Raw genomic sequence first — 24794 nt, forward strand, 5'->3', positions numbered from 1 at the left:
ATAAATATTACGAGATATAATGCCTTTGTTGTACACCAAGCTCTGTTATAAATACTTGTGTGAGTGTAAAAGTGTCTTTCTCGGTGAACGGGTTTATGATGTACAAACTTTTATCTAAAAAACTTTTAAAGTTTATTGGATAGATTTTTAGTTCGACACGGTGTGTACATTTGTTGGCGGTTTTAACTTAATATATGTAGAGGTTTCACAGAATATACATATTTCCTATAATCAAACGAGATGATATCTTCATAAATAACTGAAATGTGAATTGTTGGAGGATGCAATTAGTAATTACACGTGTTATTTCTTTCGTACTAACAAGAAGAATGTTTTAATATGGTTATTTTGTATATAGGACTTGAGTCATTGCATGGTGGGGTATCAATGTATATTTGGTTTGCGGTAACACCATGTGTGTATCTACTTGCCAGGTAGAGTTGTTCTTAGGGAACTGTCTTGCTTATTCTACTGCCGTGGAGTAGATAATCGGAGGTTCGGGAGACTTCTCAGTTCTGAAAAGAACTGTTCTGTTTTTATAACTATTACCAGGGCGGATGGTATAGAAATTAGACTGGACTACTACTTTAGCTTATAGGATCGTAATAACTGTACTGCCGCGGAGTCAGTTCTGAATTGGTCTCAACGTTTCGACTAGCTTGCTCTAGTCATCGTCAGGAGACAATGGTTATTTTGCATGATTTCATTTAAAGCAAATTATTTGTTACAAACGACCTAATTATGACAGTTGGAATTTGTAAAAGACCAGTTTAATTATTCACTTGTTGTGTCCCAAGATATGCATCAAATAATAAACCTGTGAAAATTTGGGCACAATTGGTCATCGAATTTGCAAAAGAATAATGCTAGAAAAACACCCTTGTTGCTTTAGTTTGTATGCTTTCAGGTGCACAATAAAAGGCTTCAGCTGAAGTTTTTATTATCCGAGTTTTTTTCTGAAAAACTACCCTTCTTTAGAGAGAGGCGTTTCTCGCATTGTTTATACTATACTATCAACAGCTCTCAATTGCTCATTACCATGTAAGTTTTTTATGTCAACAATTATTATGAGTAATAACCAATAGGGTCTAGTGCCTTAAAACTTTTAATAATAGCTACAGTCACACATGGGAATGGAGTAAATTGTGACGTCAGTGGTGTGACGTAGAGACATTAATGCAAGATTAAGTGCAAGTTGCCAAATAATTTTGCTGTTTAATTATTAGTTTTATACGAAATTGTACTTTCAGAAAATTGAGACCAAACTATATATCCAGCTATTGTAAACAATAGTGTTCGATGGCAATCAACGTGTCTCGTGAAATATACTCGAGAATAAAATATATAATTTTGTTTAAACATTGAAGCTTATGTAATATGCCTACCACCAAAAGCAACTGTTTTTTGTACAGTGCTTGTGTGTTATGTTGTTGCTATTATTTTAATCAACACCACGCGATACCCCTTACACTGATATTAATCATAGATATATTCTTTTAAATAAATAAATGAGGAAAATACAATTAATTCAAGAAATAGGGAGGCTATTTTTTACGATTTTGTATGATTTTCCTTGCAAGATTATTGGAACCACAATAAAAAATAAAACAATTTAATGATAATTTTTAATAAAACACGTCTTAAAGTCGATGTTGTTGCGTACCTCAATAGTGGTTCTTTTTACTTTAGGCTGGTACAACCTAAGGTCAGTGGTACCAACTCCATTCAGCATTGTAATCAGTGGTTTTCAACTAGAGAGTTTGGTCTCTTTTATCTAGTATTGTTTATGCAAATTGTTATGCAAATAAACAGGTTACTCAGTTTACAAGTTGCGTCCATCTTGTTTTGTTGTTATCGTCTTGAAGTTTAGAGGTGCAGGGAGTTTGCCAACATGATGCACAATAGTACACGAAGAAACTTAGATAGACAGTTTGAGTTTCCCAAGATACCGCCACATAAAGATACTATAATACCAAGTTTGAGTCATGCCGAAGTAGTGCCACCAAGAAACTTTGATAGTTAGCCAAGATAGTACAACAAAGATACCAAGTTCAAGTTTGCTAAGATAGTGCCACAAACACTGCAAAAACGTTGGTCAAATCATTTGTTGGGCAAAGTAACTTCAACAATTATTGGTCGATAATTGCCCAACAAAACCAATAATTGGTGTTGTTGGGCAAACATTTTGTTTGCCAATTTTTTGTTTAAAAAGTGGAACAAAAGTTGGGCAAGTGTTGGGCAAATAATTCGTAATCTGAATTTATCATAACTGTTGGTTACACTTTTGCTTATTTATTGGGCAACTTTTTTTGGTAATTTTAATTAAATTCGATTGTTGGTAAAAGTGATGCACATTAGTTGGTCAAAATCATCCGATCATGCGCACTACGATCAAAGAGTTGCCCAAAAGTTGGGCAAGGTATAACAAAAAACATAACGATATTTTCCAACATGGCGAGTGGCGGAGTGGCTCTGACGAGCGGGGTTTTCCAGTAGACATAGATCAAATTTGAAGGTTAGTTTTTAACTAAATATGAAGTTGTGTTTTCTATTCAGTCGTACATAGTCGTGACAGTTGCAGAGGGAGCAACAAAGTGACACTACTGTTGAAATAGTTTCAGTCTTTAGTTTCAGTTTTATCATGCCATTATGTGCAACGCCGGTTTTGGCATGTATCCGTGCTTGCGCTGCGATTGTCACGACTGTGTACAACTGAACAGGAAACAAACTGTATTTAGTTAAAAACCAACCTTCCATAGCATCTACAAACCACTGAGCACCCTCTCGATTTTGAGAGAGATGCCAAGGTCACATCTCACTACCGTTTGCCATCGTGGAAAATATATTTTCTATGCCTGGTTGTATGACGTATCACAAAAGAAACTGTAAATCAAAGGGTTAAATATATTCACCATTTGTTGAATAACACCGAAAAAGGTTAAATCATTAAAGGAACACGTTGCCTTGGATCGGTCGAGTTGGTATTTGAAAAGCGTTCTGTAACCGTTTGTTGTAAAATGTATATGGTTAGAAAGATATTGTAAAAGTAGAATACAATGATCTACACAAATATGCCTCGAAATTGCGTGGTTTTCTTTTTACCCTGTCGACTAACACGGTCGGCCATTTATGGGAGTCAAAATTTTGACTCCCATAAATGGCCGATCGTGATAGTTCGCGACGTAAAAGGAAAACCGTGCAATTTCGAGTGATACATGTACTTGTGTGGATCATAACAAACGGTTTCAAGAACGCTTTTAATAGACCAACTCGTCGGATCCAAGCTACGTGTTCCTTTAATAAAACCATCGCCCAATAAGTGGGTTATTGATAATGTATTAAATACCCGAGAAAATGGGTAAAAAAAAATTACCCAACTGTTGGTTACCAAAATATACCCAACTATTGATTACCCAATTATTTTTATTATTAATTATTTGGCAATCAGAGTGCCTAACTTTGATGGGTAATATTTTGCCCAAAAGTTGGAGTTCACTATTCGCCCTTAATTTGGTAAAAAGTTGGGAATTTTTTTACCCAATTTTTTTACAGTGAAGGTGATTGGATACCAAGTTGGAGTTTGCTATGGTAGTACCACAAAGAAACGTAGATACATGTACCAAGTTACAGTTTGCTTAGATGGTGCCACGAAGAAACGTATATACACAGTTTGAATTTGCCAAGATATTGCCCCAAAGGTGCTTGAATACCAATTTGGAGTTTGCCAAGATACTACAACAAAAGGTAACTTGTTCATGTATTGTACCTAAGTTCGAGTTTGCCAAGAAGTGCCACAAAGAAACTTTTATATACCAAGTTTGAGTTTGCCAAGATAGCGCTAAAAAAGAACAAACTTGGGTACCAAGTTGGAGTTAGTCAAGACAGTGCAACAAAGACACTTGAATCGAACCTGCAGGGAACGAAATTGAAATCACAGTAATTTGTGTCAAAGGTATGAGGCAATTTCCTGATAGTTTGACAATCCATCTAATATACCACTGCAACTTTACCAACGTCTCCCTCACTGGACACTTTCGGGCCGAGTGGTACAGCCTGTCACTAGCCACTGTGAGTGACGTTACTCTCGTGTCTATAAACAAGTTACTCATTAACTCTGACTGCCGATTATTGTAAAGAGGTCTAAAAACAAGAAATGTTAAAATCAGTCTAGTCTTTGGACTCTGAATTCTATAGTACACAGCTCGTAGTCTCTTAATAATTAATCTATTATAGTGTGTTGCCCTCATACGATGCACCGTGAACACCGAGCACCGACGCCATTTGGAACCCGTGCAGCACTTGTGCTTTGAATCATCTAATTTTAAATCTGTAAACCCAATCCTGTGATATTTGCAAGAATATTGGTGTATGTTTTATGCTTTAATCCTACGAACAATATTTCCCCGTGTTTAAAAGATGATGAGATCGGCTTCTGACGTCAGTTTGCTTGTTATCGTGGTAGCGGCCATAGTTAATACCTGCACAACTGCATACTTTAAAGGTAAGCATTAGTGATTTAAATTATATTTAAAGCAAGCTGACAACTCACTGCCTTGAAAATGCTGAATTTAAAAAAGAAATTATTGTTATTTTTTGTTTGATATCTGCTTGAAATCAAACAGTAAAGGAAAGGGCAAACCATTTGGTGTGAGTTCTTTGATGCTATTTTGTTTTGTGGTTTGAGTGTTATGTTTGTTTTGGGTGTTTTTTTCTCTTTCTCGATCCAACACTTTCACAGGTAAAACACAATGCATTGCAGTGGAAGAAGTTTTCATTCTATTTTGTTTTATTAGACAGTTGATGATTTTTATCTGTTGATAATAATTAAAAAAGAAGGGGGGAAAGCAACGATGACACGTTAATTACACATTTTTGAAGTTATGTCCATCGCCTAGATTTGAATAGACATAATCATCCAACCAAACGAAATTACGTGATCACGCTGTTTATAATAACATTTTATGGGTCTAAGTGCACAAATCGATGGCAGCAAACGCAACAAGGAAAGAAAGATTGATCTTTTTTAGATGCTATTTCCTTCTAAAGTATTGCAGAAGGAAATGTTTCTCCAAAATGGTTGGTATTTGAGTTTTAGAACCATTCAGATTGAAGCTAATTTCCACTGATAACTATACCGATTCTGCATATTTAAAAGCTCACTAACACTACATTGCTCATACGGATCCTCTATTCAAAGAACTCTACCTTCTTAACCTCGATAACAGCAACACATACCATCAGAACATCTTCATGCACAAATTCTTCAACAAACAACTTCCCACTCACCTCCAATCGCTCTTTACATTTAATTACAACATTCACGACCATAACACCAGAACTTCATCAAACATTCATATTCCTAAGCGCATGACACAAGTTTTCAAACACACGATTCGGGACTCTGATGCGGCCAACTGGAACAAGCTTCCTAGTGACATCAAAAGCTCTTCCTCAATTGAATGTATTGAAACGTGAAGTCAAAGCCTTCCTCTAATTCTACTATGTGTTAGCTATTTTTCTGTTTTGTATTAATACTTAGTTTTGTAATCATTACTTATCGTAGATTCATGTAAACTCTTGCAGCTATTTCTGTAAGTGCTTTGTGTTTGCCCACCTGTCTGTCCCTACCGTCCGTATGTCTGTAAATGTTTTTGTCTTTTTGTCTGTCTTGTCCTGATTGCCATCCCCAAATCAAGCAAACGCTTAACGGGGATTGCCACCATTTCACTTACTCTGTCCTTTTCCTACTTTTATTATTTAGTATCATTTAGCTGTTTTAATGTTAATCTTTATTTTGTATAATACTTGTAATATTGTTTGTGAAATGGAAATAAACGTTGTTGAATTGAATTGAACTGAAAAGCAAAATAAAACTTTTTTTTTTTTGAATAGTCCGATTGTTTTGATCTTTAAATGCACATGTGGGCCTATGCAATACAACTAACATGAAAAAAATTCATTTCAAAAGGTGATTGCTTGAGATATCGCAAAAATCCGGAGCAAATGACCAAGCTGGAAGAATCTGAGAAACGTTACTGACAGTAACGCTTCACATATAAACATTTAAAAAGGGGATGTTAATGATACACTTTTTTAATACCAAATTACTTCGAAGTTAAATGTTTTTCAAAATTATTATATAAAGCTGATGTAGGCTTCAAGCCTTAAGTTGCCATTAGTTCTGAGAGCATACCCTAATCTATGCCTTATCTTTAAAGGTGGTCCAAGATATATATTTTTTTACAAAATGGGTTTTCCTTTAAACCCCCTTTACAGACGGTGATGTTCGACTCGACACTGGACAGAATGAGGTATCACCTTACGAAGGTGTGGTTCAGGTGTACAACAACGGCAGCTGGGGTGGCGTTTGCGCGGGAGAATTCGGCAATGAGGAAGCCATGGTTGTATGTCGCCAACTCGGTTACAGACTCCACACGCGTACGGCGAAGTCACAGGACATGTTCCCCGGGAATAACAACATGGTGGTGACGGTGAGCTGGCTGCATTGTTATGGGATAGAGAGTTCGCTTGGGAACTGCAAGACTGTTAAGTATGAAACGGGTGCGAGCCTGACTGTATGCCTTGATGATTGGGATGTGGCTGCCGTTGCATGCAGCCCCATTGATGGTGAGTGTGGCTCTTTATTTTTCTCGCCGCTATTCAGTTACTGATTGTTTCATTTATGGGGGTACGGGCAATTTAAAAATATAATTTCCCCTTTTAATTTGTCTTTAGGGCCTAGAACTACTGAAATAACGTTAATTTTAACGATTATTTTACTTTTTGTCAGCTTTTATAATGCCAAAGCTAAATTGATTCAAGTTGGGACTCGTTCATTATTTTAACGAAAAAGCTCTGGAAAAAAAAACGAAAAAAACTTCCATCTTCCACAAAAAAAAAAGATTTCGTGGTCTACATGTCTTACGAAACTGGAAAATATGTACATATATTATTCACAAAACCCCCAAATCGCAATCATCACTCATGTACGTTCCACCAATGCGCATGACCCACACGCATAATGTTTGAGGATGAAATGCGAATCAAAGAAACAAATATATGTGGGATGGCACTCCTGAAGCTCCGTACAAAACAGTTCAAATCTTAGAAAACTATTTACAGCATGGCGTCCATCTTGGCTGCCTGATTTTTTTCTCTCTTTTCGAAGACACATTGCGGCATTTTTCAAGACGGCACTTGCGCATAATAACTATTTATTTGTTTATTTTAATTTTAATTCTTTGGACAATACACAAATTATGAAAACAAGCAGAGGCCGTCCAGGGAAAGGCAAAAGTCAAAAACTGTTATAGAAACAAAAGTTAGAAACTGTCATCAAAAAAGGTGTGCCCTCCCGGACCTTTCTCGTAAAAAGGTAAAAATTTATATACTATTCATACCACATAAATCTAAAATGTGCCATAGACTTCCTATGTAAAGTTATTGTGATGAATACGGGCTCTGAGGATGTGCATGTTTTTACAACATGGCTTACAACGCGGAGAAGTCACGTTCCAATTAGGCTGTGTAATGCTTTTTGTGAAATAAAATGTACATTCACGGCATATCAAACATCCACATGACGTGGCGAGTGACAACCAAAATCAGTCGACAATGACATCATTTGATTCTTCCAATCTATGCATTACACATGCCAAAGTCATTAAAGGCACCTGGAAATAGGATTTTTTTCTTTTAAACATAAGAGTATATGTTTATTAACAATAAACACATTTTTTGAGTAATTGTTTGTCACGATTTATGTGTTAAAAAAATTAATTAAGTGACTGGGGGGTTGACTCCGCCTACCCCTTTTGTGACGTAGGAAAAGGAAGACTTTGCCTCGATCAAACATAGACCCCCTCGATGCGTAGATAAACACGCGTGCAAAAGTACATGTAATTCTAAGACGTGAGTTTGTACGCTGCGAAAAAGGTTTTTTTCTGGCATTTTTCCGGCAATGCCGACCAGGTGTATTGCTGCTGGATGCAGCAAAACAACTCAAGATGGGGTCAGTCTTCATCTGTTTCCTGCAGATCCCAAGTATAGGCGGTTGTGGGCTGCGAAAGTCAGATTAACTAGAGCAAAGTGGTCCGGTCCGACGTCTTTTTCAGCGCTGCAGCGAACACTTAGAGCCGTCGTGCTTCGAATCCTGGATACACAACTCATTTGACATGACGAGAAGAGCCATTCTTAAACACGACGCCGTCCCAACGATTTTTCTAGCTAGTGGGAGGGTATCTGAAAGACGTGACGAACTCAGAGGAGCATTTGTTAAACGTGAAAAAATTCGGGTAAGTTTGAACTTTGAGGGTATGTTTTTAGCTTTTGCCAAGTGACACGATTTTTTGTTGGTACCGCATGCGATTCACCGTGCGTGCAGGTCCTATGTGACCGTCCGCCCATTAAACAGCAGCCATAGTGCGTGCGTGCGTCTGCTCCGTGGCCGTATTTCTATAATAATACATAGGCAGACCCACATCTTACAACCCATTTGGTCACTAAAAAGTCGCATAGTTAAATAAAAATAGCAGCAATAGCTTTTGTAAAAACCACTAGGCGTTCAACATGTTCAAGTTTCAATGTACGTATGTGTGTAAAATCGTGTCTTAATTTGTTTTGATGTACCATGTTCCCAGACGTAATGTACGGGGGCCCGACTACAAATTTTCTCTCAAAATATCGCGCCTTGAAATACGTCACGAACAGCGCCCTCTCGGGTCGGGGCCTACTCGTAAATTTGTAAATACAATCAAAACTAAGATTTTTAAACCTTAGTTAATTTTTTATTCACATTCCTCTCATAAAAACACATATTTTAGTGACAAAAGCTTTATTTAAAAAAAATACCACTTCCAGGTGACTTTAAGTTCGATTTTTAAAATAAGTAGGCCTACATCACACACAAAAAGTTTCTCAGTCGGGTAAATTAGAAAGTGCGCTTTATAAGTTTTGCATTATTAGTAATTATATTATTGTTTGACATCACTCTTACAAACAGTGTATACAACCTGCAAGAAAACGGGGAAGAATTATGTTAGTTCTTCGCTCACCAGTGTTGTACCATTGGTGACCATGTACGAACTCCAATGTAGCAGTCATGAAAGAGCCATTAGACGAACCCATATCACACATCCATAGATATTCAACCCATACCACACACTCCACAGATATTCATCTCAATTTGTAGGCGGTACTACTTTCCGAGCTCGATAAAGTCCTTCCCAGATAATTATCAGTCAGCGTATAATTCTCGCATAGTTCAGTCCCAAACTTCAAAGACAAACAAATAATGTTACCCTTTACGTACCGTCAGTAAACCTCACACAAGTGAGATTCTCGATCATTCCAAAACCACCAATCAGCAAACCAACACCTTATAACCCGCGCCATTTTTAATGTACAAACGGACGGGTCGGCAGTTTTTCGGTGAATGTCCAAGGAGAAGTGTATGGTCCTATATATAGGACCACGAGCAAACGCTATGCATCTCTGTACAACATGCATATAGCATGACAGCTCGGAATGTTCCAATCTTCCATTTGTAGTCTTTGACCCAGCTATTTACACAAAGAAACTCATTCACTTCTTACAGCACCGTTACGTCATTTCAGAACTAGCCTTGATCAAGGCGCTACAGCCAGCCGCGATCTGCAAAATCCCAGTCCCCATCACTGAATTCCGCCAGCGCACCCCCATACATAACACAGTGCATATAATACGTGTACTACAGCGTATGTACACATACTTACTGTACATGTACATGTACCATCTGTATACGGTACACTTACGGTACTTGGGTACCTCCCAAGTAGTGTTGTTTGAGCCACGTGTATGAGGTTGAAAATACAAAGACACGACCGTTCTCACGACTACACTATACTGTTCTCGCTGTACAATGTATGGTAATGTACATTTGTGTATGCACTGCATGCGTGTGCCGCGAACCGGGCCGGGGAACAGTACGTCAACAGCCTTGATCAAGGCTATTTCAGAACAAGACAAAAAGAAAGAGGTAATGTGCATAACAATGCACACATTATCTCACTCATTCCAAGCAAGATCCAAAGGGAACAAGCCCCACTCATTTGCTCTTGAATATGAAGGAATGAAGCCCCTACTCGTGCTCTATTTATTTTTGGTTCTGAATAATATTTCAGTGCCCCACTGCACGGTCGAGTATACTAACGTCCGTCGATATATCGAAAATACTCAAAAACTCGATATTTTTTTGACATCGAAATCGCCGATATCACTTTTATAATCATATCGTAATATCGGATTTTCGATATATCGAAAATAATTTCGATGTTTTGAAAATTTCGATGTTCCTAAATGATATCGAAAATACCAAAAGAGTGTCCGATTATTTAAAAGAAATCTGTGTTTGAGTATTAGAAAAGCCGTCGTCGTTATGTAGTTTCATCATTTTGAGTTGCCCTATTAAATAAAATACGTTTTACAACCAAGTATGTCTGCTTGTTCTTTGTGTTTTCGCCATCAGCCGCCGGCCCGCCGCAGAAGTTCACGACCCCGCGGCGAGCGCTCGGTAAAACCTCAAAAGAAACCGCCGCTGCTGCCCCATCGGCTGTTTAAGATGCAACTTCCCATTGCGCATGTGATCAAAATCAATGCGTCTTCACCCCGCAAAAACTTCCCCGAATCAACAAGACAAAAGAAAACAAGGAAGAAAACAATCTTACGTTATATAGTAAAATAATCTTTCTAACAATCCAAGGTTTCGTAGTCAAATAAAGCCTACACGTTGTGTTGTTTTCGGTAAACAAGCTAACATTTCCGAGGAACTTTATGCTTCGCAGCACAGACCACGCTGTCGGCGGCTATTGCGTGCGTACCAGCGAAGACTATGCTTTTGTACGGTTTAAGTGTGCACACCAGCGTGTATGGTTATTGCAATTCGGGGGGAAAACCCGTTTGCCCAAGCATGCACAGACACGTGCAGTCTTTGGTCAAGGCGGTAACGCGTGATGCACTGCGTTATTTCGACAGTAGAGGGCGTTCTAGCATTCAATGTTTCTTGCCTTTGTTATAGAATGCAAAGTAAAAAGACTACGAGCCTTTATTGGAGACTATGTGACTGCATGCGGAGTGGTAGGTCTGTGTTTTGCGGGACTTTCTAGTGATTTTTTTTCGATGATTATCTCAACCATTTTCAACCGTAAAGGTAGTCCGGGCGCCTGTCGGACAACTTGATTGACACTTCTACGTCAATGCATCGGCAACTGACACCTTAATGTCGGCGAGTCACGCAACTCACAAAGGCTCTGTGTCATTTTGAGACGGCCAATCATGGCCAATCACGAATCGAGAATTGTGGTGAGCGTTCACCAAATGGCCAAGCCAGCGGTAGCGGCGATCATACTTTGTTGTAAAACCAGAAATAATCGGGGCGGGACTACGCAATTTGAAATTGTTTGAACTACAAACAAGTTCGGGGGATCAGACAAAAACAGGTTGAAATGTAACCCTATTAAACTGTCAGTCTACGGTATATATATTTCTACCTCCATGAGTATACCAAGTGCTGTTTTTAGGATTCCATCTTGCGCGCGGGAAATACTCGATATATCGAGTATACTCGATATTAAATTTTCGATATATCGGTTATGGGAAAAAACCGACATCGACGGACGTTAGAGTATACCGTATATGAAGAAAGACAACAATACGAACATACTCCTCGATATTGTATAGGGACTGAGACAATAACATAAACTGTCCTTCATTTGGGGATGTAGCAATGTTGGACAATATTTTACATTACAGGGCCGGTGTCAGATGCAATTGTCGGCCGAACATTTCCCATATCATTCATGACATGCACTTAGCAGGTACAAAAATGGCGGACACGGTTCCGTCGACCAAGGGCGTTTAATTGAATGTCAGACAACACCGTCGAGTTGTCCGAACGGACGAGTTGCTCGACGGATGAGTTGTCCGACGGACGAGTTATCCGACGGTGGAAGTGTCTGGTCTCCGTTTAATTTCTTACAAGGACAGTTTTGCACGGGGGTGGACACAATTGCATTATGCAGCAGCGTCCGGGCGGACACGATTGCATATGCAAAACCGTCCGGCGGACATTATTGCATATGCAATAATGTCATCCGGATAGTATTGCATGCGACACCGGCATGGCCTCAGTTTTCTTTGCATTAAGCTGCTCTCTGGATAAGCAGACAATTATTGCTGAGCAGAAATGAGCAGGATACCAGGCAATACGTACATGAGACATGGTACTGTGGCTATTATCTTATTCTCGTACATAATTTTGATCTGCTGAACAGCAACTTTTCGTGTTAGTTTAAGGCAGCTTAGTGCACATAATTATTCTGGGAAACCAAGCTTGATTGCCAGTTCATCTACCCTTTAACAGCTGCCATGTCATAAGCCCTTTTCACACACTATAAAATGTAGTTCCCGGGAAATTCCCGGACAATTTTGGTCGATCTTTTTACACTACAAAAAAACTCCCGGGAATTTCCCAGGAATTAACTTGTTCCCATAGGAAATAATTAACCCTGATCAGGGGTAGGGTCAAGGGGTAAAACATTTTCCCGTGAGACGACCGTGTATATTCCTATAACACAGCTAGGGCCTACTCCCCCGGGAGTTGCCAAATTGGGATAGTTAGAACGGTTGCTTGGGTGGCGGTAGGGTTAAAAACTCATTGGATGTGTCCAGGCTTTTATTTCACGGGAAAAATAAACCATGGCTCTGTAGTATAAAAAAGGGGTTATGCTTTACTGAAAATTGTGTACACGTATACACGAGTCATTATGTAAGAAAAAAGTGAAGCAAACAATGTTCGATTGTTATTCTCATTGTACAGATTATGCAGTACGTTTGATGGGTGGAAGCAATCGTTTTGAAGGTAGGGTGGAGGTATACCACAGAGATTACAGCAGTGGGATATGGGGAACCATATGTAACGATTATTGGGGCTACTCCGACTCCAAGGTAAGTGCAAAACACTCTAAAAGCCCTTTTCATTACACTACAGAGGAGTTTTAATCTCGAGAGTTTTAACCCCCACCACCGTCAACCCAGCAATAGACTTGAGTAAACTCCCAATCTCGTGTCGTCGCCAGACAGAAATTATTGTTTTGTGATGCTCTGCATTCCCCCAAACCTGTTCCATTCTCGGGACCACATTTTTGGACGGCGAGTGCGATATGCTTGCGGACTTCTCACACGAGAACGGGACTTGAATCAAGCATGGAGGAATAATTTCCTCCATGAATCAAGTACAAGGTTGTAGCTAGGGCAAATTGGATGCTTTGTCGAGAGCATGGTCGAGAGGGTGGGTGTACATGTAGGGGCAGCGTAGCGCCTCACAACCCGGTTGGATTTTTAGGTTTTGTTTAAGCTTTGATTGGTTCCCCAGGCTCTATCTTGCCCATTTGTGCCTTGACATAGCCATTGTCAAAGGAAAAAACATGTCCAGGGAGCCATAGAAAATAAATACTTATTAAGTTTTAAAGTAAAATGTTAGGGTAAAATAAATAAAATTAATATTCTGTTTGCGATTTAAATCCCATCTCAAAATAGGGTAGGTAGACTACTAGGCAGAATTTTTGAGTGTTGAGTTCATCAATTGAAAAGCTTGCAGTTGCATATATTCATCAGTAGGCAATCAAAGTGGAGAGACAAGTTCAGAAACACAGGATGACGGGACACATGTCCGATCACCCGCAAAATCTAGACTATTCCATTTCAAAAAGGAGCACATTAGTAAAATAGAAAAGCCATGTTTCACTGAGTTGTATTCATTGACAATTTCTCAACGAAGTACATTCAATAAACTCAAAAATTGATTCTTGTCATTTCATTTTTTTTTTCCACAAGTATTAATAGACAGGAAAATCATCTAAATAAAATTCTAAATAAAAATTTAATGCAACTTCGACGACTCCCATCAACATTGTCCGCCTATCAGAATAACTTTATTTTCAACCGCCCGCCGGGCGAGTCAACCAAAATTCTTGATCGCCCGCAGGTTTTTTCACTAGCCTGCTGCATGTATGTTACAAAAAAAATTGAAACTAAAAACAAATATTAAAAAAAACACGGAAGTGAAGTCCCTAAAATTGGACGACTTTATCTCTTAATTTATGCCCTAAATTATCAACAACCATTTGAATGAACTTGTTGTTTGAGAGTTGTTTGTTTTGAACATGTTCTGATCTCCGTTTGCAACAAAATCTTCGTGAATCAACGATCGGTCAACAACACACATTGAGAAATAATTCAATGAACTTTGGCCCGCAACGCCCTCTGTTGGCAGAAGTTGTCCATGTTACTAGAATTCCTCCAAGGCTGTGCATTGTGCATACAGTCTGCAGGCGTGATGCACAACGTTCGCCAATTCTTTACTCCGTTCGTGAGCGTGTATTGTGAAGAAGGCTAGCCAAGAAGATCATGAATATGGATTTATTAACAGCCATCAATGGCCAATCACAGCGTGCGGAATCTTGGTTACCGGAGATTGTGCGTGATTTTTTTAGTACTCCATAGAACTCGCAGCATTCAAGCTGCTTATTTTTAAGCAACAATCACGGAGAAGATCGCGGTTTTGGAGAGAAAATTGTTTTGATTGTTTTTACAGAAATAAAATACACATCTAATTAGGAGTTTTACATGATTGTTTTCTTTATTTTTCACTTATTTCAATGGCATTTAAAACAGTTTTACATAAATTTATGCCGGTCGGAGTTTGATATTTTTTGTTGGATCCCGGTCGGCAAAAGCTGGGGCCGGTCATAGCCGACCGGCTCCGACCGTGGTAGCTACAACCAAGTATAATTCCCGATACCTCATTTCTGTTATTATAGTGGTTCTTTGTTTGCTTTTCTGTCTTAACACCGTTCCACGGTAACTTTATAAGAGGTTTGACCAGTTCGAGATCTTAGTTGTAACGAGAGCCGACTGTACATATTGTAATACCATCTTGGTTTGTTATCTGCAGGTAATATGCCGGCAGTTGAAGTACGGTAATCCCGAAGAGGCGCGAGAGCGTAACGGTGACTACTACAAGGCCGGGTCAGCTGGCATGCGCGTCCTCCTGGATAACGTTGGCTGTTACGGGGACGAGACCACACTGGCATCATGCCCACACCGGGGATGGTACATTGAGAACTGCTACGGGAATACGGAGCTTGCTGCAGTTGTGTGTGAACCAGCAAGTACGTCATACCTTTATCTGAACCCGTTTGCCCTTTTGTCGTGTCCCCTGTGTTCGGAAACAACTGAATGCGTCCCAAATGCACCGAAAGGGAGTCAGACGTTTGAGCATGGTTTGACCAGCCACCGTCGGTTTTATTAAACAAAAATATGTGAATGGGAAAAGTAAAGGGGCTGCAATTAATAATAATGTATAATTTTTTTGTTAAGCATTGTTAGTAATAATTGTGCCGTTTAAAATTGTTTCTTTCTCTTAGTCGAACAAGGCTACCTGACTGTGGGAGCCATTGCGGGTATCGTGACGGGTTCAATACTAGTCATTATATTCGTTATGATGCTCGGTGCTGTCTGCTGCAAGCAAATGAAGAACAAGAAGAGGTCTCGCACTGATCCCACCTCTGCCACCACTTATAATCAGAACTCCACATACATGATCTCACGCGGCTCTGCCGCAGCTCCTGGTGTCCATCTACCAGCTGGTAACCAACCCGGTGTTGTGCATTACAACGTGGCAGCAGTACCACCGGGACCACCTCCGTATTCCGTCGTAGGCCCGCCTGGTTCAGCCGTCGCCGGGTACCAATAGCCACCGAATCCTGGGGCTACTCTTGGAGGGACGGCTGGAAATTAATCGCAAACTATGTATACGCCTACACATTTAAGTGTGTAATAAGTTTTGCTTGCATTTACACAGCAATGTGGAACATTAGGAACTGCTGGACAGACCAATGAACATTAAAACTGAACGGTCAGACCAAAAGTGTCAAAATGTTGCAACTTACAGAGACAAGTTTTAGTTTTGTGATGAAGTGTTGTTCATTTTGCTTGCCTTTTATTATATTTTAAAAAAAGTTATTGAAATGTTAAAAGCATATTAAATATGCTTTTAACTATATCAAAAGGATTATATTCAATTTTTGTGAATATGATCCCTTTGATATAGTTACATGTGCTACCTTGTGATCCTTTTCATGTAGAATAGAGTTTGTATTGGTATCATGTCATACAAAATGTATATACAGCAGCCTATTTCCTCATCTAGATGCTGAATAGGCTTTGGTGAGAACTCACATAGATGTAGATGTGTGTATACTGCATGTATACGGCAGTTAATGGTTAAACGGCTTCATGACTTGCGCCCCGACTAAACATATTGGCAAAACGGGGAGATAACCAGTATAGTACAAGATTACTCAGTTGGTGAAGCGCTGGCACAGTATAGCCAGAGGTTTCAGGTTCATGTTCCGCTTAACAAAAACTATGTAGTAACTCTACCGCACATAACTCAAGTGATTCTTGTGAGTATTTTGATGATAAGGTACTACCAGTGCATAATATGAAGTTCACTTGTGTGACAATGACGTGCGATCGATGTGTACATTGAAAGTGAAAAACAAATTGTGGAACAAATTAATGTTAGAAGTTTTACCCATATAGTAAATATTCCAGTCTACGTCATAAGCGGGAGGAGGGGCTAGAGTTACGACTCCAGCAACTCCTGATTTGTTTTGCATTACGTTTACCACTTTTGGATGTATCAGAATTGTTTGACTTTCACCTTGTTTTATCATCTTTGGGCTTTTTTTGGAGGGGAGGATCTGTGGCTATCGAAGGAACATTCTCAAGGAGTTGGATGTTCGTGATGTAATCCACATTGTTGAGTTGGTATGGAAATGTTTATCGAGTAATCCACATTGTTGAGTTGGTATGGAAATGTTTATCGAGTAAAGGCCCGACTTCTTACATGCTGTGTGGGCCTTGATAACAATCCACTATTAAATCACAATAGTTCTTTTATTTTTTCCAAATAGCTAAATAATCAGAAATCAGACTAGGGAGAAATTTTCAGAGGGGAGAATACCATAACTGAAGTTAATAAGAATGGGATTTGTACATATGGGGCAGACAGACCCGTTGTAAGGCGGACTACGGCTTTCAAAGCAGTCCAGTGTTGTTTTTTTTCTTTGAGCGGGTAAATAAAAGTGCGCCCTTTGTTAGTGAACATTTCAATAATAATGTAAACTTCTTGAGTCCAGATTTGCACACTTTTAATAAAAAACTCAGATGATTTCTTTGCAAAGTGACGTTTCCTCACTGTTTTATTGCGACAATCTTGTTGATGTTTCCATAATGCTGATAAATATTGCAAGTAAAAAACTAAATATGAAAGTGCGATATCACATAAATAGCCTCTAAATAGCAGCCAGGTTACTTGGAAGAAAATCAGTTCCCAATAATACCTTTCTACATTTTGGTTTGAGAACAAAATGCAAGAAAAAACTGTTTGAACAAATTTAAAAATATAAAATTCTTAATTTTCAAAATTCAAGGAATTATGAATCAGATTGTGCGTTTGGTTTATTTCTGTAGAAAACAAACTAGAGAAAAGGTGTACTTTACACAGCAGGTTTACTTCAATAAATTACAGATTGTTTCTTTTAAGACAATGTTTTCCGAACATAGTCAATGTAACGATACATGGTGCCAGTCCTGCTAATATTTTTGTAATAGGGACCTCTGAAACTTTTAATTTTCTGTTGTAAACCTTGTCACATATATTTTCATCAGTGGTTCTTGAAGCATGATGAAATTATTACAATTATTTAAATTCATAAAATTTATAAACTTTTATGTACTAGATTGACTACTACATGATGCTTTTCATAAAAATGCAGTTCTACGAATGTCGTTTGAATAAACACAAGCCAAATAATCTTGTGCAATACCTACTCACACTTCAACATGAATTATGCAATCTACATCTACCAGAACATTCAACAATGATTCAGTTTGTAAAGCTACCCATGTGCAACTACGCCATAAACCATCAGTAAACCTCCATTGGGAGACTTTTGAACACTAGGTGGCAGCAGACTTACAACGTAAATTTTGATTTGTTTCTGTCGTTTTGAGCATGCTCATATTATTAACAAGAACAATGGATTTACCTGGTAAGTCTGCTGAATCTCATAAGTCCCCCATTATTACCACGATGGTGATCATTTCACTCCAAGCAAAGCACACTGGTCCAAAACTACTTGAAAAAAATACCCTTTTTTTTTTAAGTGCATCTTTAAACTTAACAGCAACGCATACATTTTACAGGAATGGGAAGTGTTGTAGGTTCTGAAGGACCATCATTATTTGTTAAGTGCATTTAAGTGCAAAATGGTGGCTCAGTTGGCACTACAGAGTACTTAGGATGCAAAAGCTTCCAGGGCCCTTAAGCGGGCCCCAGAAAAGCTGAGTTCTATCTTTATGCTTTGCTTGCAACTTGTCTTTGCAAACACCAAAATATGTTCCAGTGTGCCCGCAGAGCACAACATTTGTTTTCCAGTACTGCAAGGTAGCAGTACGAAGAGCAACAGGCTGAACTCAAAGCTCTGAGATGAATTCTAGTGCTTAACGACTTCCACCAGGAAAAATGGGTGTGAATATAGGATTTGCAATGATTAAATTTTTGAAATAAATATACCCTGTTTTACAATTTCTAGAAGAAACTCTACAATTACCCATATTTTGGCAGCTTGCAGACCTCACCGATGTCAAAATGACCCTGCTTTCTTCACCTTTGAAGTTGGGCGAGGGAAGCTAGTCAAGAAACAAGTTAGTGGTTGGACTGCATGTATGAAGGTGATCACTAAGTGATCTCGAATGGTTGATGACGTCAAATGTATTTAAAGGTTTGGTTTGTCTTACTGCATCATTACTATATTAACAAACTAATTTCTACTACTGACCAAGGTCGTGCAACGAAGAACATGGATATGTTTGGATGGTCAAAATGCTTGACTAGTCATGCATGTTAGGTTGACTTCTCTCTACATTGTGCAATGTGACTCGCATATCTGAAAGATAAAAATCAAATCGTTTAGAATTTAAAAATGTATATAATGATACAGCAAAGATCTTACATTATCTTAGGTATGAATTATTCTTTTATTTATTTAGTTTTTTGTTTATACACAGTAGCCCATTCAACCAAAGTGGTATTTAAGGGGCTGTGTTACGTACATGTAAAAACATCTTAAAGGCAGTTGACACTATTGGTAATTACTCAAAATAATTGTTAATAGCATAAAACTTTTCTTGGTGACGAGTAATGGGGAGAGGTTGATGGTACAAAACTTTTTTTTCGTTAGAGCAAGTTATACTCTGTGAAATACCATTCACTCCAAAAAAAGCAATTTTTTAATGCTTGGGGCCAAAAATCTGACATAACATCTTTAAAGCACACAACTTCGTGTGATAAGGGTGTTTTTTCTTTTATCATTTATCTCGCAACTTCGACAACCAAATGAGATCAAATTTTCTCAGGTTTGTTATTTTAAGCATACATTTAGATACACCAAGTGAGAAGACTAGTCTTTGACGATTACCAAAGGTGTTCAAAGGAGATGCACCCTTTGGACCTCTCCTACATCGGACACTATTTTGTACAAACAGCAAAAACATTTGGTCTCGATCCATCCAAATAGGATGTCATGTCCAAATGGTTTAAAGCCGTTGGACCCTTTCGGTAAACAGTGTTGTCCAAGGCCCACACTTTGTGTACCACAACTTCTACATCAAATAACAAACCTGTGAAAGTTTAGGCTCAATCGGTCATCGGAGTCGGGAGAAAATAACGGAAAAACCCACCCTTGTTTCCGCGCGTTTTGCCGTGTCATGACATGTGTTTAAAATAAATCCGTAATTCTCGTTAACGAGAATTTGTATTGTTTTGCTGTTTTCTCAAAAAGTAAAGCATTTCATGGAATAATATTTCAAGAGAAGTCTTTCACTATTGCCTTCTGTAAACCCTGCAAGTTATGTGTAAATCTGTGAACTTTTATTTTTTTTTCTGAACCGAAAGGGTCCATGGCTTTAAAGCATCATATTCAAGTTCTAGTGGTTTAAGTCATCCCAATGTGGGTTCGAATCCTGGTCATGACATTATTATGTTCCTGAGCAAGATGCTTTACCAGAACTGCTTCTCTTCAACCAGAGGTGTATGGGTATCTGAGTGGGCAGAGATGTTCTTGTGATTGATTTAGCTCAGTGCACTGTAGTTACATATTTGGCAACACAGGCTTTATACTCCACAAGGAAGCTGAGGGTGTTTTAAGGAATGAAATAAAATGTCCCAGCGAGCAGGGGTAATAATGAAGCGACATGAGCGTGGCTGCGTGATGGACTTGAGCGCTATTTAAATGCACTGGTAATCTTTGGTAATTGTCAAAGACCAGTCTTCTCAGGTGGTGTATATCAACATATGCACAAAATAACAAACCTGTGAAAATTTGAACTCAATTGAATTCGTCGAAGTTACAAGACAATAATGGAAGAAAAAAACACGAAGTTGTGTGCTTTCAGATGCTTGATTTCGGGACCTCAAAATCAAATTCTGAGGTCTCAAAATCAAATTCAAACATTTTAGTGAGAAATTACTGCTTTCTCCCAAAAAAAACGTTTCTTCAGAGTGTGTCGTTTCTTACCATGTTTTATCATACCAACAGCTTGATACCAAATCAGTTTTTATGCGAACAATTATTTTGAGTAATTACCAACATTGTCCAGTGCCTTTAAATTGCCCTTATTATTTTTATGTTTGGTTAAATTTAAAGAGTATATGCTTACCCTTTGAGTGAGATCGTTGCTACATAAATCTGAATGTAATCTTCTATACAGACTTTGGTCTTTCTGGAGCGGTACCCCACACAACCAGATCATTGAAGTTCACCTGTGGGTTTTAACAAAACAAAAAGTGACTGGAAAGAAGACTAGGAGCTCGATTTCAAAAAAACTTTATAATTGATCTCAATTATACATCAATCTCAAATCAATTCATTTTTATTTCTAATCCATAAGCCTACACAAGATAAACAATGGAACATAAACGTAGAAGTATAACAACTAGGCCTATAGGCAAAGAATAAGAAATAAATTTATAAAGTACAAAGCAAAACATAACAAACATTTCTTGAGAATGGAAGTGGAGGGGCCCATTAAAAGCAGACCTTAACCAGTACTAACCCCCTACAAAAAATAAAGTAATGTTTGTGATCAATGAAGCACAAAATAGGGCAAATGGTTGAGAATGTGGCAAAAACACAAACTATGAAATTATTTATAAGATAAAAACAAACACAAAATATTAAAGGTGAACAAAATACTTGAATGTACAGGATGGTAAATAAAGTGAACATGACAAGAAAGGTGGGTAATAAAAAAATACTTTCATCCTACAAATCAACCTACAAGCATGAAAGTATGAATTGTATTCAACAATTTAAACAAGTATTAGTTGTAACTTTCTATATTGGAACACTTCAAGGGGCACCCAGGCAACATTAACCAGGAGCAACAGAGGAAACCTCCATGAAGTATCAGCCGTCGACTTCACCAAACCCTTCCTCTATGACCAAACTCCTAACTTAGGACTAATCTTACTTATGGACTTAGTAACGTCCGTCGATATATCGAAAATACTCAAAAACTCGATATTTTTTTGACATCGAAATCGCCGATATCACTTTTATAATCATATCGTAATATCGGATTTTCGATATATCGAAAATAATTTCGATGTTTTGAAAATTTCGATGTTCCTAAATGATATCGAAAATACCAAAAGAGTGTCCGATTATTTAAAAGAAATCTGTGTTTGAGTATTAGAAAAGCCGTCGTCGTTATGTAGTTTCATCATTTTGAGTTGCCCTATTAAATAAAATACGTTTTACAACCAAGTATGTCTGCTTGTTCTTTGTGTTTTCGCCATCAGCCGCCGGCCCGCCGCAGAAGTTCACGACCCCGCGGCGAGCGCTCGGTAAAACCTCAAAAGAAACCGCCGCTGCTGCCCCATCGGCTGTTTAAGATGCAACTTCCCATTGCGCATGTGATCAAAATCAATGCGTCTTCACCCCGCAAAAACTTCCCCGAATCAACAAGACAAAAGAAAACAAGGAAGAAAACAATCTTACGTTATATAGTAAAATAATCTTTCTAACAATCCAAGGTTTCGTAGTCAAATAAAGCCTACACGTTGTGTTGTTTTCGGTAAACAAGCTAACATTTCCGAGGAACTTTATGCTTCGCAGCACAGACCACGCTGTCGGCGGCTATTGCGTGCGTACCAGCGAAGACTATGCTTTTGTACGGTTTAAGTGTGCACACCAGCGTGTATGGTTATTGCAATTCGGGGGGAAAACCCGTTTGCCCAAGCATGCACAGACACGTGCAGTCTTTGGTCAAGGCGGTAACGCGTGATGCACTGCGTTATTTCGACAGTAGAGGGCGTTCTAGCATTCAATGTTTCTTGCCTTTGTTATAGAATGCAAAGTAAAAAGACTACGAGCCTTTATTGGAGACTATGTGACTGCATGCGGAGTGGTAGGTCTGTGTTTTGCGGGACTTTCTAGTGATTTTTTTTCGATGATTATCTCAACCATTTTCAACCGTAAAGGTAGTCCGGGCGCCTGTCGGACAACTTGATTGACACTTCTACGTCAATGCATCGGCAACTGACACCTTAATGTCGGCGAGTCACGCAACTCACAAAGGCTCTGTGTCATTTTGAGACGGCCAATCATGGCCAATCACGAATCGAGAATTGTGGTGAGCGTTCACCAAATGGCCAAGCCAGCGGTAGCGGCGATCATACTTTGTTGTAAAACCAGAAATAATCGGGGCGGGACTACGCAATTTGAAATTGTTTGAACTACAAACAAGTTCGGGGGATCAGACAAAAACAGGTTGAAATGTAACCCTATTAAACTGTCAGTCTACGGTATATATATTTCTACCTCCATGAGTATACCAAGTGCTGTTTTTAGGATTCCATCTTGCGCGCGGGAAATACTCGATATATCGAGTATACTCGATATTAAATTTTCGATATATCGGTTATGGGAAAAAACCGACATCGACGGACGTTAGGACTTAGGACGAGTTAACTTATGTATCCATAGACGTTGGGACGCATTGAACTCATCCTAAGTTAGGACGAGTTACTTGTCTTAACTCGAGCATTTTGTGAAATCGGCTGCAGGCCTAGTAAAAATATTAAAATGGAAATGACAACCCCCCCCCCCCCAACTTCAAAGCACAGGCAGGCCTGTATGATACACATTTTCTCCTTGGTAAAGGGCACCCTATGAGGAAAATATTAATTTCTATTAGAGCATTACAAGGGAACCAAGGCAATGACCAAGGGGCAAAGGAGGCAATTGCCTTCGTTGCCTCTGCTAAGGCTTGAGCACATTTCCAAAATCTAAATTTTAAAGAAAGATAACAAAATGACCTACCCAGGCTGCAGTTAGGAAGAAAAACGCCACACCACCACCCATCCAGATAGCACCTGACAACTTGGGTAGTTCCATGGGCTCAGTGGCCATGCTGCGACGTACGACAGTAGTTGGTGTCCGGGTTACCAGTGACGGCATCCTGGTAGACATGCCTGCTGGACAGCAATAGCCAACAGGTAATGTTTGAAAAATTGGTTTGGCATGTGTGGTAGGTGGTGGCTGTGCCTACATGTACATGTAGCATGTATCTTTTATCAAAATAATTTTCTTGCAAGTTAATACATAATAACTACACCGCCTATGAAACAAATAACCAGCACTAGCAAAATCATTTGTTTGAACCCAATACAAAAAAGACACAATTTGTAAAAGTATTTTGTATTTGAGGAATTAGTTTGATTTTACCCTTCATTGTTTTCTTAGATAATTGTACTTTGTATTATTCATTCCTCCATGCTTAAAAAAGGCTTGGGTTTCAACTTAATGTTAATTTAAACGAGTGAAAAAGTGGTGACGCCATACAAAAATGTATTTAAATATACGAACAGGGCTTTTAGTGCTGTATGAGGTTTATGGTAACAATAGTGGAACGAACCTCATTCATAGTTCTAGGGCCAGGAAGAGTATACCGCCCCCCCCCCCCCCCCCCCCCCCCCCACCAAGCAGGTGAGGTGCCCCAGGCCAAAGTCCAAAGACCAAACCAAGCAATACAAAAATAAATTGCACTATTTCTCACAAAAAAGAAAAGAATAAGAGGAAAATGTGTACACCTTCCAAAATAAAAGCATGAAAATCACAAACCTATAAGCACTGCCTCCACTTTTAGAGTAATGCCCCCCCCCCCCCCCCCCGAAAATATCCAGGCTACGAAGTGTGTCGTGAGTCAGATATGGTCGATGAGTGAAGCGATTTTTATACAAATTTGTTCGATACCAAAAAATCTTCGGTTGAATTTCAGCCAAATTAAGCAAAGAAATAGGTAATCCATTACTTACCTTTTCGAAGCAAAACTCTGGAAATGTTAGCAAACATGATTTATTCGGGATCTTACTTAAACTTGGGGATAATTCTCGATGTTTACTAGAAATACTGAACAAAGTGCAGATAATCAAAAAGTAAGATTTTCTAGCAAAGCGCCACCAAGCGACGAACAGTGACAGGAAACAATGGTCGATAAATTTCGCATAGTCTTGGCTCAAGGACGACTTTGTATTTTCGAATAACTCGATTCGCCACTAAACTAGGAAAAGTGGCAATCTTTAATGGCATTGCCAATTGAAGAAATGTACTTATGAAGCGAAGAGA

General features: G+C 38.8%; 1 protein-coding gene across 1 annotated transcript; it reads left to right on the top strand.

Annotated features, from left to right (window-relative positions):
- The first annotated feature begins 4221 nt into the window (after window positions 1–4221).
- On the top strand, window positions 4222–18771 carry LOC139935709 (neurotrypsin-like). The gene is made up of 5 exons (XM_071930246.1): window positions 4222–4501; window positions 6277–6627; window positions 12854–12981; window positions 14990–15206; window positions 15462–18771. The coding sequence occupies exons 1-5, from the start codon at window positions 4417–4419 to the stop codon at window positions 15788–15790; spliced, it is 1110 nt and encodes a 369-aa protein (XP_071786347.1). The 5' UTR covers window positions 4222–4416; the 3' UTR covers window positions 15791–18771.
- Window positions 18772–24794: the final 6023 nt, after the last annotated feature.

The sequence above is a fragment of the Asterias amurensis genome, chromosome 4 (genome assembly GCF_032118995.1).
Source record: "Asterias amurensis chromosome 4, ASM3211899v1".
NCBI classification, from domain to species: domain Eukaryota; kingdom Metazoa; phylum Echinodermata; class Asteroidea; order Forcipulatida; family Asteriidae; genus Asterias; species Asterias amurensis.